The following is a 17,301-nucleotide window of genomic DNA, read 5'->3' as shown; positions in this document are numbered from 1 at the left end:
TAATAAACCTTTTGAATTTTGAGATGCTGCTAAAAAAGAAAGAAAGAAAATCCTAAAGATGCTACCAGAAAATTACTAGAGCTCATCAATGAATTCAGTAAAGTTACAGGATACAAAATTAACATAGAGGAATCTCTTGCATTCCTATACACTAACAATGAAAGACCCAAAAGAGAAATTAAGGAACAGTACCATTTACCATTGCATCAAAAAGAATAAAATACCTAGGAATAAACCTACCTCAGGAGGCAAAAGACCTGCATTCTGAAAACAATAAGACACTGTTGAAAAAATTGAAGATGACACAAACAGATGGAAAGATATACCATGTTCCTGGGCTGGAAGAATCAATATTGTCAAAATAACCATACTCCCCAAGGCAATCTACAGATTCAACGTAAAGCCTATCAAATTACCAATAACATTTTTTGCAGATCTAGAACAAAAATCTTAAAGTTTGTATGGAAACACAAAAGACCCCAAATAGCCAAAGCAATCCTCAGAATGAAAAACAGAGCTGGCGGAATCAGGCTCCCTGACTTTAGACTACAAAGCTACAGTAATCAAAATAGTATGGTACTGGCACAAAGACAGACTTTTAGATCGATGGAACAGGACACAACGCCCAGAAATAAACCCACTCATCTATGGTCAATTAATCTATGACAAAGGAGGCAAGAACATACAATGGAGAAAAGACAATCTCTTCAATAAGTGGTTCTGGAAAAACTGGACAGCCACATGTAAAAGAATGAAATAACATTCTCTAACACCATACACAAAAATAAACTCAGGATGGATTAAAGACCTCAATGTAAGACTGGACACTATAAAACTCTTAGAGGAAAATATAGGCAGAACTGTGTTCGACATAAATCACAGAAATATTTTTTTGGATCCACCTCCTAGAGTAATGAAAATAAAACCAAAAATAAACAAATGGGACCTAATTAAACTTAAAAGATTTTGCCCAGCAAAGAGAACCATAAACAAAATGAAGAGACAACCCACAGAGTGGGAGAAAATATTTGCAAAAGAAGCAGCCGATGTATTAATCTCCAAAATATACAAACAGCTCATGCAGCTCTATGTAAAAAAACAAACAACCCAATCAAAAAAATTGGCAGAAGATCTAAATAGACATTTCTCCAAAGAAGACATACAGATGGCCAAAAAGCACATGAAAAGATGCTCCATGTCACTAATTATCAAAGAAATGCAAATCATAGCTACAATGAGGTATCACCTCACTCCAGTCAGAATGGCCATCACCAAAAAATCTACAAACCATAAATGCTGGAGAGGGTGTGGAGAAAATGGAACCCTCCTACACTGTTTGTGGGAATGTAAATTGGTACAGCTACTAGGGAGAACAGTATGGAGGTTCCTTAAAAACCTGAAAATAGAGCTACCATATGATCCAGCAATACCACTCCTGGGCATATATCTGAAGAAAAACATACTTTGAGAAGTTACATGCACCCCAGTGTCCATTGCAGCACTATTTACAACAGCCAATACATGGAAGCAACCTAAATGTCCATCAACAGATGAATGGATAAAGAAGATGTAGTACATTACATATATACAATGGAATATTACTCAGCCATAAAAAAGAATGAAATAATGCCATTTGTAGTAACATGGATGAACCTAGAGATTATCATACTAGGTGAAGTAAGTCAGACAAAGACAAATAGTGTGTGATATCACTTATAAGTGGAACCTAAAAAAATGATACAAATGAACGTATTTACAAAACAGAAACAGACTCACAGACAGAAAAACTTATGGTTACCAAAGGGGAAAAGTTGGGGTGGGGGAGGGATAAATTTGGAGTTTGGGATTAACATATACACACTACTATACATAAAAATGATAATCAACAAGGACCTACTGTATAGAACAGGGAACTCTACTCAATATTCTATAATAACCTAAATGGGAAAAGAATCTGAAAAAGAATAGATATATGTATATGTAAAACTGAATCACTTTGCTGTACACCTGAAACTAACACAATATTGTAAAACAACTATAATAGAAAATAAAAATTTTTTAAAAGGAAAGAAAAAAATTATAAAAGTACTGGATGCTCATTACAAGAATTTATACATGTATTACATTACACTCATTACAAAAATATATACATATTATACAAGAATTTATGACATAAAACTATTACTTCAATTCAGTCCAATGTTTATATGCTCATCACATCAGCTCAAAACAAGATGATGAGGGTCCCTGTCCTCTTGGCGTTTCCAGTATATAAGACAAGACAGACATGAAACAATGGTGATTACAGGGTGTTTTATAGAGTTCAAAATGGAAGTGCAATTTGATCTTAATCTCACTTGAAGGGTCAGGGAAAGCCTCTATGAAGAGCAGAGAATAAAATAAAAATCATCTGTAATATCACCAGCTGTAAATAACAGCACTTTGATTTGAAGTTATTTTCTTCCAATCTTCTTCACATACACTTTCTTCAGATTCTTCCCTTGAAACCCAGCATGCTATTCTCTGGATACTCATTTTCTATAAAATGCTACCCTTTCTATCCTAGAATTCCATACCTTGGTGCATTTTCTGGAATACTGCTTACATGTGATGTTAATATATGTTACTGAGAAAGTGGTCTACGACCAAAGCAAGTTTAGAAATCATTGAGTTAGAGCTTCCGATGTGCTAACGAGCACTGGGCATCTCCAACAGGGGGTTTCGATATTAATGGTCTCATTTTCTAAACCAATTGGATTTTTGTATTTTTAAGAGGCATCTTGAAGGAACACAAGAGCATTCTGGGAAATGCTCTATGACCCTGGGCAATGTTTCAGGGGTGTATAGCTCTTATCAGAGTCCCACTATTTTAGCACGTGAAACTCAGTCTATGTGTTAAATGTACACAGCACACTGCAGACAGATAGAAGGCAGAAGACCTCAGACTCCTCCAGGACCTTCCCAATTATCAGAGCCCAGCTTGGAGCTCCTGGCCTTGTTTAAGATGTGGGAACATGTGGCATCCTAGGCCAGAGTCAGCACTATCCTGCCCCAGTTTCTCAAAACGAACAATGGACATTATAAGCTACTTTTGGATTAACCAGTGCACACACATTGCCACAAGACCTGCTTTGATTCTGATCTGGGGCTCTCAAGCCCCTTTTCTTTTTGGAAAGGACCCAATAGTTCCTGAAATCTTGCTACAATGAATGTTTCCGCTGCAGTGGCGACACCTTGTGGTCAAGAGGGGAAATGCACAGGACAATAGGGCTCCCACATTCCTTCTGCTCCAGCTGGGGAGAGGTTTACCTCCAGAGAAGCCCTGGTCTGCCAGAGACACTGATGTCAAATTGACAAGATTTAACTTTCCTGCCCCCCCACCCTCCTTTCTTGACATCCAGATTACTACTCCTTCAGTACATGAATCTCAGCTGACTGGGACAGTTCAGAGCTATCACATATGTGATCTCCTCTTACTCTTTTCGTAGCCTTTCGGGAAGGCAGTATAATGATAGTCCCAGGATTTCACATGAAGATATTAAGCATCAGAGAGGTTGTTAGTGACTTAAGCTACAAAGTGGAGAATTCGGGACTCAAATCCTTGTGTGCTGATTCCAGATTCCCTGTTCTTTTTTCTGCTGGCTTGCCTCCACTGATCCAAGTCAAAGGAAGCAATCTCTAATGCTGAGAATTCTGTCTTTAGATGTAGGAGGGTTGAGGAACTCTGCTCCCCAAATTGCCCACTGTGGACTTTTAAAATGTCTTAAAGGTCAGAAAGGGGTTTGGACTGACCCACAGAAGAAGAAGACACAACAGACGCTCTAGGGCCCCGTGAGGTAGGCGGAGCCAAAGGCTTTGAGAGCCACTCCCACCTCACAGCACCAACCAGATGCAAGCTTGTGTTGTTATTACCATTAACCATGCTTTTCTGGGTCACTCCCAGGTCCCAGTTCTGACTCTGAGTAAATCTTATCTAGAGGCAAGATAAATCTTTTCCAAAGTAACTAAGTGCATCTCCCTTTAACCTACTTTCATGCCCTCAGGTTTCTCCTCTTTTGGATCACTGAAAAACTAAGCTTTGGTTTCTAACAAGCAGAGGAGTCTTTCCTGATGGAGGCAGGAGAGCTGTGAGTGGGGTGCCTGTTTCCTACAGGGCAGAGGCCAGCCTCCCTAGCCTGATGCACAGGCCCTGCGCGATCTCTCATCGCCACTTTTCTTACGGCAGTACCTCCCATCCTTCCCACATGTGTGGTTCCTATGCTGTTCTCCAAGCTTGGCCTACTCATCCTTGAGGACCCAGTCCAGATAACAGCTAATAATTCTACCAGGCCCTGGTCTCAGCACTTTATACATACTTTTATTTAATCTTCACAACATCCCTATGAAGTAAATACTAGTTTCATGCCCTTTTTATAGATGTACAAATGAAGGCACGGAGAGGCTAAGTAACTTGCCAAGGTCACACAGCTAACAAGTGGCAGGGCCAGGATTCAAGCCCACGCCGTGCTCCTAACCAACATGATCTCCTGCCAGCTCAAGGGCCCCCACCTTGAAGAAACCTTCTTTGACCCCTTTATGCATATTCTGGGTTCCAGCACCACTGGATACAAACTATTGCAGCATTTACCACCTTGTAACCCTCAGCTTTGGGCTCACCTGTACACACTTTGCTGGAAGGTCAGACCAACCACTGTCCATGGCTGACCTTCTGCGACCATTGCTGGAGTCCCTGGGCTGTTCACAGGCCAGAGGAGAGCTGCCACATGGTTTTGACACATTCAATAAAACTTGCCAACCAGAAATATGTAAACAAAACCAGAAGCTTGTCGAAATCCACAATACATCTTCTATTTTACATTGAATAGAGTGGGTTCTACTAATTCCTTTTTTACTTTTAAGAAGTTCTTGTTTTGCTCCCAAACAAATGAACAGTAGAGTGGGCAAGTTCACCCTGGTTTGACCGGAGCCCCTGTCTGTGCATTCACCCGGCAAGGCTTGCTCTCCTGTCCCATCTCCTCAGAACCGTTGTCTACATCCACTGCTCTGCCTCCCACTTCCTTTCCACCCACACTGGACAGAAAGTCCTCCCAGAAGTTAATCCAATGGGACCTTCCAGGCCTTGTCTTTCTTGATCTTCAGGAGCGGTGAGTGCAGCTGGCCAGGCAGCCAGTGCGCACAGGGGCCCAGGGATTCCACCGGGGCTTTCCCACATCACTTGGCTCTAAGATAATGACAGTGGGATGTTTATACAGCTCTTTTTTTTCCCCTTTCTTTTTTTTTTTTTTTTTCAGTTTGTTTCCTGACCAAAAGGTCAAATACCAAGCTGCCTTGTACAAAACCGGTCCCCTGACAACCATAGAAGAACCTACCATTTCCTTCCCTGAGAATTTGGGACCCTTAACGCACACCTGGTCCTGTAGTTGGGTGAGTTTGGGGGATGGGGATCCCCAGGGGAGTCTGAGATGGACCTGCCTGGGTAGGGGATGGGAATAGGAAATTCCCCACCCTTAGGTGGAGTCATAGAATTAGACTTGAGGCCTTATATGTATACTTTAGGACATAATCATAATCAACACTAAAATCCTACCTAGCGCTTTTGCACCGACTGGTTATTGATACTTGCTTACTCAAGAGAATTCAGTTATGGGGAATAAAGAAAACAAGTTAACATTTACTACGTTATTATTTCTCAAAACAACCTATGAGGCAGGTGTTATTAAGAGAAAATGCTGCTTAGAGAGATGGTCCAAGATATTGCAGTGCCAAATGCAGGGTGGAGGGAAAGGGGCAGCCTTCGGGGTTGGGGGGGTGGGCTGGCCTTCCTTGCTGACCCCGTTACCTGGTGCGACTGGACGCTCCTGGTGCAGGATGTCATAACTTTTCCAGCTGTACTGAGGGGCTGGGGAGCCCTCCTTGGATTGGCAGGTCAGCTGGATGTTGCTCCCAATCACAGTCTCTCCCTCGATGCTGCAGTCTGGCTTGGAGGGTGGCACTGTGTAGGGGAGGGGCCAAAGAGAAGCCATGAATTAGTTGGCGCTTGGTGATAGCCACCCCCCCACCCCAAACACACACACAAACGAAATACTGCCTTGTTTGTTTACAGGCAGAGAAATGTGGAGACCATTCTTAGCTCACAGGCCATATAAAACAGTCTGAAGCCTGGATTTGGCTGTAGTTTGCCTATCCTTGGTTTCAATGAAAGCCTCTCTCTCTGAAGCCCTTCAATGCTAACTTCTTAGGAATGTTACCTTCACTTAAGCATTACCGTCTTCCCGTGCTTTGCTGGTAAAATGCAATTGCCACAAGTGACTGGGTGATAGGAGAGACCCCTGGTGGCAGCAGGGTTACGTGCGGGGTGGAGAATGAGGGTTGAGGGGATGGAGGGGCCGGAAGGAGCAGACACAAGAAAAGGAAAGCCCACAGAAAGAAGGTTACGGTACTGCCCTGGTGGCGCAGTGGTTAAGAATCCACCTGCCAATGCAGGGAACTCAGGTTCAAGCCCTGGTCTGGGAAGATCCCACATGCCACGGAGCAACTAAGCCCATGCACCACAACTACTGAGCCTGCGCCCTAGAGACTGTGAGCCACAACTACTGAAGCCCACGCGCCTGGAGCCTGGGCTCCACAACAAGAGAAGACACCTCAATGAGAAGCCCACGCTCCCCAACGAAGAGTAGCCCCCGCTCACCGCAACTAGAGAAAGCCTACGTACAGCAACGAAGACCCAACGCAGCCAAAAATCATAAACAAATAAAATAAAATTTATTAACAAAAAAAAAAGAAAGAAAGAAAGGAGGTTACCAAAACCAACTGACGACCCTCAACTCACAAGCCTAACCTGATCTCCCAGAATTCCTGAAGACCTTAAGCCAGGGTCTTTCACTCAGCACTGTTAGTTAACATACTGCTGTGTAGAGTGGTTTGTTCTACAAAACCTATCAGGCACCTACAGTATGCCTGTCATTGCTGGGCGTGGGGATGACATAGTGAGTGAGTTTTCATGTTCAAGGAGTCCAGTGGGGGCAATAGACAAGTAATCAAACAAGGACCAGGCAGGAGGCAAGGATGCTGAGACAGGACAGGCACAACAAGGGACACTGACCCAATCACAAAGCCAATAGTAGACGTGACTGGCGGAGGGGGGCGGGCAGAGAAAGAGAAGGGAGGGCACTCCAGGCAAAGGGAGCAGCCTGTGCAAAGAAGCATCGAGTATGCCTGGGACTTCAGGTCGTGTCCTTGAGGGTGGGAAGAGGATGACACCCGGTAGAGAGGACTATTACTGGAATTCCCCAGTGGCAGGCTTGTCCCCTCTGCTTCTTTCTTTATGTGCCCCCTTGGATGGCTTGCTTGCCCCAGTAAATAGCGCTGCCCTTTCTACAATCTAGACCGCACAGGTGCATGGTCACTGGGCATGGCGGGTGAATTCCAATCTCTGTTTGGCCCAGAGTTGCCAGGAGAAGCCACCCAGGACACATCTCTCCCCTCTAGTGCCACAGCCCATGATATTTCCTCTCTGACACTGGTGGTGGTGGCTGGGTGTGCCCCACGTCTCCTGCTATCTTAGTGAGGGCCAGCCAGGCATGGGGTGAGCATGGGGCAAATCAGAGGCATTTCCTACTGCCACCCCCAATCAGACAGTCCCTAAACCTAAAAGGCCCCAGGTTCAAGGACAGGACTCAGGTATCCAGGCCCAGACCCACAGGACTGAAGCAGCCTGGGAAGGGAGAGGCTGCTACCCGCAGGCCACTCTCACAAGCTGCCCTCCCGTCCTCCCTGCTGACCCAGCAAGCAGGCACCTGGTGGACAGAGAAAGTGAGCATCACTTCCGAGGAGACCCGAACCAGGTCAGGGTTGCTAAGTCAAGCTTTATCTCTTGAGCTCTCCAGAGGGACAGGAATATCCCTCCCCACCGATCAAAACCGTCACCTTTGTTTCCAGGTACGCCTTTACCAGGAAGCTAAGCCTTGATTCCACAAAAAGAGAGCCGGCCACAAATGTAATACCACCTTCAAAGTCTCACATTGGCTCAGAGTCATGCTAAATGTGCATGCCTGGTAACCAAGCCTTTCCACAACCAGGTTTCTTTGTAATACAAGCAAAAAGGAGAGAGAAGGGACTGGGGCAAATGAGCACCTAGAGAAACACAGAAAACCATGCTGAACATAGCCGAAGACTAGCTTTCTTTTTTTAATGCCAACAGCTGCCATTTGCCAGTAGGCAGTGGTTTTTGTGTTTTGTTTTGTTTTTAATATTTATTTATTTATTTGGCTGCACGGGGTCTCAGTTGCGGCGTGCTAGTTGCCGGCGTGCAAACTTGGCTGTGGCCTGTGAGATCTAGTTCCCTGACCAGGGATCAAACCCTGGCCCTCTGCATCGGGAGCACGGAGTCTTAGCCACTGGACCACCAGGGAAGTCCCAAGACTAGCTTTCTTATACCACCATTTGCTGAGGGAAAATTATTAAAAGCAAACCCTTAATCCACTCCCAGGCAGCAGTAGAGATAATGGCAAACAAGGACCAACCATCCCCTAAGAGACCCACCTTATGGAGGAACGTATCAGGGTCCTTTCCCAGGGCCCTTAACCTCGGCCCCCAAACTGCCTTCCCGGCTCACCTCATCCTAGGCACCCCCAGCCCTCGCTCAGTTCAGACCCCTCCCTGAAGCTCCCCTTCTCAGTCCCCACCGTCAAGAACAGCTAGGACCTTGAATCAGACAGATCTAGTTCAGACTGCCCTTCTACCCGCTGCGGGGGGGTGTGAGACCCGCGGGGACTCTTGTGGATCTCGGATTCTCAGTTGGTGCGTCCCATCTCCCAAAACCGAATGCAGATACCACCTGAATACTTATAGAGGGCTGAGTGAAGGGAGGGATCGGGGACCCTGTGGGTTCCCAGGCCTCTCCAAAGCCTGCGACTCCCGCCGCAGACGTCAGGGGACGCCAGAGGCCGGGGAGACGACCTATCCTGCCCGGCGGCGCCAGGTCCCCGATACCCGGGCCAGGTGGTTTCCCCGCGGTGACCAAGAGGGCGCGCGCCCCGCCTCGGTCCGGAAGCTCCGTGTTCGCGCCAGTTTACTGTGAGGTCACGCAGCACGAGTGGGTGGACGCACATAATTAAAGCCCTTCTCCCTAAAATTAGCCCAGCAGCAAAGCCATTCGGAAAGAAAACTTTAAAAAAAAAAAGGATTTTTACTGGGTTTCTTAACATATAGTACCAAATTATCTTTTTTTAAAGCAAAACATTCTTTTCACCGAGTTGCATAATTTCAGATTGAATTTGTAGCCTTTGCCCTTCGAGTTAACTAATTCCTCTCTTAAAATGCAGCTGGCCCTGAGAGGGGAGGGGAAGTCGGGATATTCGCACCTGAGTGGGTTCCCGCTGCCTTCCCCGAAACCAGCTTGCTGCCAGAAGAAAGTAGGAGCTATTTAAGGGAAGCCAGAAGGAGACAGAATTAGCCCGAGAAGGACCAGGTGGGTCAAAGTGAGGGACTCAGCTGCGGGTGAATCAGGGCAAGGGGAGGGATGGGAGTGGGGTGGGTGACGGGACAGTGCAGAATACAGAAGAGAAACAGGAGAAAATTGCTCATTTTCTTGGCTGGGTAGTATCTCCCCCAGGAGCTAATGCAAATAAAATTAACCGCTATGCACGCAAAACGGTTTGATGCAACATTAATTACAATAGCTTAAATTGGAAACAGCCTGAGTGTCCGGTCCAGGGACAGAGGGACTCTGCGTCCGCTTGCTGGAGTGGCATGAAGCTTAAAGAACAGTAAGTGCTAAGATAGCAAGAAGTGTTAGGTGATGTGGAATGAAAAGAGAAAAGTGCCAGTCGTTAAGCTACAAATTCAGTTACGTACATAAATAAGCATGTGGATAGGATCTGGAAGAAAACATGGAGAAATATAAAACCCAGTGATGTAGGTGAATGTCTTTCTTTGCTTGTTTCTTCTTCTTTTTTTAAATCAGTTTTTTAAAGAGGCAAGGGATCACCAAACACAGCTATTTGTTTATTTGTGTTTGGACTAAGGTTGTTGTAGCCGGGGAATAAGAACAGGACAGCAGAGCAGAAACAGGCTTCTTTCTAACAACCTTCTGTGCATGAGATATTTTGACATAAGGAGCCCTCCACAAATAGGTAGAATCCCCTGATTCAATGGAGCCGGTAGAAAAACACATCATGGCACTCCACCTAGTCTGGGGCAACTAAAACACAGCTGTAAAAATGCTATAAGATGATAAAATGTGGTGGTGTCAGCCTTGTCCATGAGATTAGGGGAGGATGTTCCTAAAGCCCTAAAAGCATCAGCGCTCCCCATGAACACCCTGAAATAAACATCCATGCATTCACAGGGTGGCAGGGCTTCAGTGTCCCAGACCCTAAGCTGAGACCTTCAGTGTGGAAGAGCAATTACAGAATCTCAGTTTTCAATGAGTGATGTTTCCAAGATGGGTATGTCCTGTGGACAAATGAAGCCAATGGGCACATCCAGGGCTGGCATTGCTCTGCCCCTTCAACCTTCTTTCACTGGCATGGGCTCAAGAAGGGAAAAATACAAGTTAATGCTGTGACATGATAAAACATATGGGCAAGTCTACATCTGCCATAGAGTGAAAGAGAGAGTATACCGATAAGTAAGCCTAGAAGAGTTTGGGACTCATCCAGAATTGGAAGGGCTGCTGGTTGGGAATGGCAAACTTACAGGGTGGAACGGTGAAGGGCTTTGGATTTAATTTCCATCAAAGCTTGGACACCTTCTAGTGGTCGTTTAACCTCTCAAGTCTCAGTGTTCCCTTCTATTAAATATGAGTGTTAATACCCACTTTCACAGATGTATTGCAAAGGTTAAATGAGATCATATCCATAAAGCACTTAGTGAGATGCCTGGCACATAGCAGGCCCTCAATAAATGATAGCTGTTATGATTGTGAATTTGTGTTATCTATAACAACTCTATACAGGCAAAGGTCATTGGAAGTTGATGGTAGTTTTCCCTCCATTTAAGAGGGATCCCTCTGGTTTTCAGAGCAGGAAGACACAGAGAGATTGGGTATTTGGTTACATGGAATGGGTGCAGTTTCCTGCCCTCCTCCTCTACAACTAAGTAAACACCTTAATCCTCATTTGGCCACAGAAAGTCTGGAATTCTATCATTAGAGATTCACCAATTTTGAAGGTCAGAAAATCTGATATACCATCTTCCTTAATATCATTAAAATGTCATTCCTTTGCAAATTAAAATGCAAATTGAATATAATTCCAACCAACTTTTTTTAACTAAGCAAAGTGATTTTAAAATTAATATGAAAGAATAAAAGTGTAAAAACTGACAAAAATTTTTGGAAAAGTTTAGTAAGAGAAGATATTACCCAGCGCCAGACCTTAAAAGCCAACTACACAAATACTGATAACTCTAAATGTGTATGTGTCTGTGTGTCCGTGCGTCTGTATGTCTGTGTATCTCAACACTGACTACAGACAATAGACATACTGTAATCGAAAGCAAATGATATTGGCATAGGAATAATCAAAAGGTAAATGAATAAAATAAGGAGTAAAAAACAGCCATGTATGTGTAAGAACTTAATATGTGACAAAGCTGGGATTCCAGTGGGAAAATAGTTGTTTCTTTGATATAATAAACGATGCTGATGTAATTGGCTATCCATTTGGAAGAAAACAAAGACCCTTAGAATCCTAGGTTCAAAAATAAATTCCAGACAAAACAAAATCTAAGGATAAAAAATAAGACTTACAGACATAAGAAAAAACATTAAGTTCATCTTTATGACCTCAAAGGTGGTAGTGGGAGACCTTGTGCAAGACAAGAGACCCTAAATCCATAACAGAAAGCATCAGCAGGATACAGAGGGGACTTCTCCTGTGTCTCAGAATTTCCACTAAAACCTTCAGGTTGAGGCTCTGAATGGTAAGTGTCCTCAGTACTGAGGAGAGGCATAAGAAACATCCCAGTGACCTTCCCAAGAGCAAATCCTATGATTAACAGTTACCCTCACCCAGAAGGCTAGAGATTCATCTGGGAGGAGATTTCTTTTTTTTTTTTTCTTTTTTTTTTTGCGGTACACGAGCCTCTCACTGTTGTGGCCTCTCCCGTTGCGGAGCACAGGCTCCGGACGCGCAGGCTCAGCGGCCATGGCTCACGGGCCCAGCCACTCTGTGGCATGTGGGATCCTCCCGGACCGGGGCACGAACCCGTGTCCTCTGCGTTGGCAGGCAGACTCTCAACCACTGCGCCACCAGGGAAGCCCGGGAGGAGATTTCTTTAAAGAGGATTCTCAGGAATAGGGATCCATGAGCATGTCCCCCCTTCTCTTAGGTGGAGGGAAGGAGGTATTTCCCCTCAACTCAGGCCCAGCCAGGGAGGAACCAATAGAATCCCGCATGGAGAATGGGGTTGTCTACTGTCGAGAGCTGGCATCCCTCACTCCTGGCTGAGGTTTGCTGAGGGACAGAAATCGGTAAGTCCCTGCAGTGCTACTCCTGGAGCATGAAGATGGAAGGGCTTGATAGATGTCCCTGGGTATCTGAGGACCCATCTGAGGTCAGATTATGGTGCGTGCCCCTTGCCCAGAGAAGCTGGCTGGAGCAGCCTGCGATGGTGGGTTTAGGAGGGTAATGATGGAGGCTGATTCTTGTCATACTGAAGGGACTCAGTCCCAGACAGCTGCTTGCTGGATCAATGGGAGCCCAGAGTGGACAGCAGAGAGCAGGAGTGAGTTGCCATAAGCAGGGGAGGGTGGAAAAGGGTGGTGGATGTGAGAGTCTGGCCAGCGGATGCACACACTACCTGTGTCAGGTGGATCCCTGGGGGGTGCTGAAGAACCCACTAATGCACCCCACAAAAGAAGCAGTAGTGGGATATCTGCTATGATTGGGGTTAGCCAAGAGAAAATGGTAAGTGGCCTGGCTAGGTGAACATGGCCTTGCCTTTTTCCCTTTAACACTCCCTCCCTTGGCCATGACCTCAGAGGAGCCAGAAGTCGGGGTGGGAGGAGGTGGACCAAGGAGAGTAAGAAAACAGACCCAGCCCTTATGCCACTGCTGGGCCCCAAGATTTAGGGGGTCAGCACAAAGTTAAGGAAAGGTGTGAAGCTTATTGGATGTTAAATTAAAATACTGACTTGGACTGAACCGGCTTTTTTGTCACCTAGCAAATTAACAAAATTTACAAAACTGAAAAAGATTGATAATATTCAGTCCTGGTAAGAATATAGGAAAACAGACATGATCACATAATGCTCATGGCAGTAGTAGTTGCTTTGGGGAAAAGTAATTTGCCGGCATGGAGTAACGTTTAATGAAGGCATAGTCCTTGACCTAGAAATTCTACTTTTTTAAATTTGTATTTCATTGATGCCTAATGATGTCAAGCAATAGAAATCCTTCTTTTAAGAATCTATCCAATAGAAACAAATATAACACAGTGAAAGAATACACACACGCACACATATATATACATATATATATAGAGAGAGAGAGAGAGAGAGAGAGAGAGTCAGTGTTGTTGGTACAAAAAAAAAATGGCAACAGCCTGAGAATGCTCATAAGTATGGGACACTGGAATAATCATAGTAAATCCATGCACGGGAATGTATTCTATTAATAGGTAGATTTGTATACATTGATCTGGAGAAATGTTCATGAAACATTAAGAAAAAGTTACAGAATAATCTTTATAATGTGATCTCTTTTTTTTAAAGAAAAGTAAAGAAACAAAAAGAAAGTGTGTGTGTGTGTGTGTGTGTTGAAAGGACATGGAGAAGAGTGTGGAAGAATACACACAAGTACTAGCCTTGGCCACCTTGTTAGTAGGAGGGTGCAAGGAGGAGATGGTTCTTCTTTATTCAGGGCTTTATGGTTTGACTCACTACAATGATTCAGAAACCCAGGCAGCCACCTTATGTAATTAAAAATAAAATCCCACTATGTAGTGTAAAGGGGACAAAATGAAGGAAACATGATCCATTGCTTTGGTTTAAAGTATTGCTACCTCCCACGGTGGGGGCCATTTCTTAGAGTGGACACAGGCTGGGTGCTCCCTAAAGTTTTTCCAATAACTGTTTGACGTTGAGTCAGGCGTCTACTTTCTCTTGGCCCCATCTGCAAAATGGAGATCCTAAGAGTAGGTGATTGTTCAATTAGTCCAAAGCTATAAACTCCAATAAGAAGCTATTTGTGTAGAAAGAATGTTATCATGGGACATATTTCAGAAGCAGTAGAACCTGATCAATGGTGTGTTGGAGCCGAGGGGTGGGGAGATGGTGGTGTGAAGGGCTTCTACTGATGAGCTGAATTTAGGGCTGGGAAAGATGCCTGACCTGTAAGAGAGTCATTATTTGGCCCCCAGCGTCAAAGCAGGGCAGTGAGAGTCTTTACAGTAGGATCTAGGATTTCCCCTTTTCTTCTGTTTAGTAAGTTTGGCATGAAAAAGAGAGAAACTGGTGTGAGGGAGAGAGCAGTGGACAGAGCAGGTACAGAATCTCCAAGGCTGACCCCCAGGGGCCACTCCAAATCAGCCCTGACCTTGGCCCTGGGGAGCTGTCTGCCCAGACAGAAGAGTATTTGGTTCCAGGGGTAGGAGAAGCACCCCAACCCCTGAGACAGACGGGGCGAGGGGAGGAGTCTTAGCTCCTGGTCAGGCATTGCTCCCTGGCTTTACCTTACCGGCAGGGTACCCCGCTCTCACCGCCCCTCTTCCTACCACCCCAGGAGGGAGAAGGAGACACTCACCCAGCACCAAGAGGCGGACGCGTGACTTGGAGACGCCACCCAGGTCCCTCAGCAGTGAGACAGAGCACTCGTATGTGCCGTTGTCATCCATGGTCAACCGGTCAATGGTGATGGAGGCATCTGACTGCTGGACTTTGCCTGATACATTGACGCGGTTCTGATAAAGTTCACCGTAGATGTAGGTTTGGGTCGAAAATGTCCAGATGAGCACCGTTTCCTGTGAGGAAGAAGAAATACCACTTGGTCTTCAGCCTAAGGCCCTGGCATGATGCTCCAGCCTGCCCTGATTACCCTCACCCACCATTCCCAGGCCCAGGTGTACTGACACACCAACCCTGCAGAACAAAGAGCTCTATACGTGGTGTCCATTTGTGGATTCCTCTTATGATGTATTTATATGTTTTTAGTGAAAATACTGAAAGCCCAGGGCAGGTAGGCAGTTCATACCAGAGGAGCACGTGTGAGTAAGTGAGGCTTTCACCTCTCGTAACCTCTGGTACCTCTTACCCATTCCATTTTAGTTCATTGTCTGTTCTCAGACAGCCAACCAATATTTATTGAACACCTACTATGTGCAGGCATTGTGCTAGGTAGCCATCCTTGGCTTCCAAGCCCCCTTTATTTATTTGACTCTCGCCTTTGGAATTTGTTTATTCATTAGTATACTTATCATTTATCAAACAGAACATAGTACTAGCTAAGATCACTACTTTTGAACCAGACTGCCTCAGTTCAAATCCCAGTTCTGCCACTTACTAGTTCTATGACCTTGAGCAAAATGCTGACCTCTCTATGACTCCACTTCTTTATCTACAAAGTGGAGATAATGATAAGAACACTTGTATCATAGGATTTTTGTGAGAGCTAAAGTAGAAAATATATGCAAAGCAGAAGCCATCTCGGGTAAATGAGTAGAGAAATGGCAAGTCCCCAAGTTACTTCATTTGGAAAGGTCAGAGAGAGGTCAGAGAGATACGACCAAAAGTCAAGACGAGGCTACCAGAAAGCCAAGGGAGGGAGATTCCAAGATAGGAAGGTGGTTGATAGTTGGAAAAGCTAGGGAGAAATGAAATAAGATGAGGACTGAATCAGCACACTGAATTTAACAAAAGAGAAGCTGCTGGTGATTTCGGTGGAGCATTAGGGGAGGAAGGCTGACCATGCCGGGTAGGGAAGAGAGTGTGGAGACATAGCGTCAGGTCTGACGCCTGGGCACGCTCTTTACGCAAATCAGGAAAAGGTGCTCTAGCTGTTGGACAGACACACCTTTGCCAAGCTAATGGCAGTCAGGCGCCCTGGGCTGGGTCCCCAAGTGCATAATCTGCCCAACCACATACAACAGCCCTGGTAGCGGCAGATAACTCAGGAAGCTTGGCTGAGAAGGGGAGGAGCGACAAGGTGGGAGATGAGGACCTGCCTTGGGCTGTGGACCCGTCTGTGGATGCTGGCCTTTCCCAGGTCAGTTCTTTTCTGACCTACTGGCTCTGCCAAGGACTCTTCATGCCCCAACCCTCCTCCCAATCACAGCGATCCTAAGGCTTCCCCCTCCTGGGATCTCCCCCAAGTCACCCCCCAACCCTTGCTAGGACCTGTCACGATAATCTCCTTGAGGGCACAGGTTAAATCCCTTGCTCTGCAGCCTTGCTTGCTCTCAAGGGGATTGCCTCAAATCCTTTAGAAAGTAAGGGATCCATCAGTCAACAAAAGATCTTTCGTGTTTATCTCAGCACTCAGAAGCATGCCTACCAGAGACCTAACGTCTTGTGTGCTGAATACATGTGACGGTGAAAGAATGTGTCTTCGGTTTCTACAAGCTAAAGGCAGCAGCTGCCCTCTCTAGGTTTTTTCCTGGGGTTCTGGAAACAGATAGGACATGTGCTCTGTCCCATCAGGGTGCCTTGGGCAACAGACAATAAGGTGCCTCAGGCCAAGATTTGCTCTCCTTTCTCATCCTGCTGCTCTAGGACTTGGGTGTCCTGGGTTCCCCTTTCTTTTCTGTCAGGGAGAAAGCTAAATGCTTTCACTCTGAGTAGTTGGGGATCTAATGCCAGGCATGTGTGCATTTTAAAAGTAGAACTCACTTTAAAAATTATGAATGGGGACCTCCCTGGCAGTCCAGTGGCTAAGACTCCATGCTTCCACTGCATGGGGCATGGGTTCCATCCCCCTGGGGGGATCTAAGATCCACGTGCTGCACACGTGGTCCAAAAAAAAAATATATATATATATATATATTATGAATAGATGTTCCTCTTCTTACAGTTAAAGAAATGTGAATTTGATCAATAATGAGATACTTTTTCACTCATCAAATTGGCGAATATCAAATAGTTTGAGACTACTCTGTTAGAGAAATAGGGGCCTACACTGTTGTTGGTGAACATGAAGATTGGTCTGACATCCAATGAAAGCAATTTGACATTATTTATCCAAATTTTAAATTCACATAGCCTTTGACCCAGAAGTTCATTTTTAATAATTTATCTTATCTATAAATATATATTTATAAATAATGATCATAATATTTAAAATATACCTAGAGACATATATATAA

At 45.1% G+C, this 17,301-nt stretch overlaps 1 protein-coding gene across 1 annotated transcript in view; it reads right to left on the bottom strand.

Annotated features, from left to right (window-relative positions):
* GPA33 (glycoprotein A33) overlaps nt 1–17,301 on the bottom strand; it is a 46,948-nt gene that overhangs the window by 12,182 nt on the left and 17,465 nt on the right. The window contains exons 3-4 of the mRNA XM_004269709.3: nt 14,748–14,964; nt 5,840–5,992 (exon numbers count right to left, since the gene is read on the bottom strand). Of these exons, the coding sequence (XP_004269757.1) occupies nt 5,840–5,992; nt 14,748–14,964 (370 nt within the window). The remainder of the gene's footprint in view (nt 1–5,839; nt 5,993–14,747; nt 14,965–17,301) is intronic.

Source organism: Orcinus orca, chromosome 1, assembly GCF_937001465.1.
Source record: "Orcinus orca chromosome 1, mOrcOrc1.1, whole genome shotgun sequence".
Taxonomy (NCBI): domain Eukaryota; kingdom Metazoa; phylum Chordata; class Mammalia; order Artiodactyla; family Delphinidae; genus Orcinus; species Orcinus orca.
The sequence above is the reverse complement of the archived record's forward strand: the minus strand, read 5'-3'. Positions and strand labels throughout refer to the sequence as shown.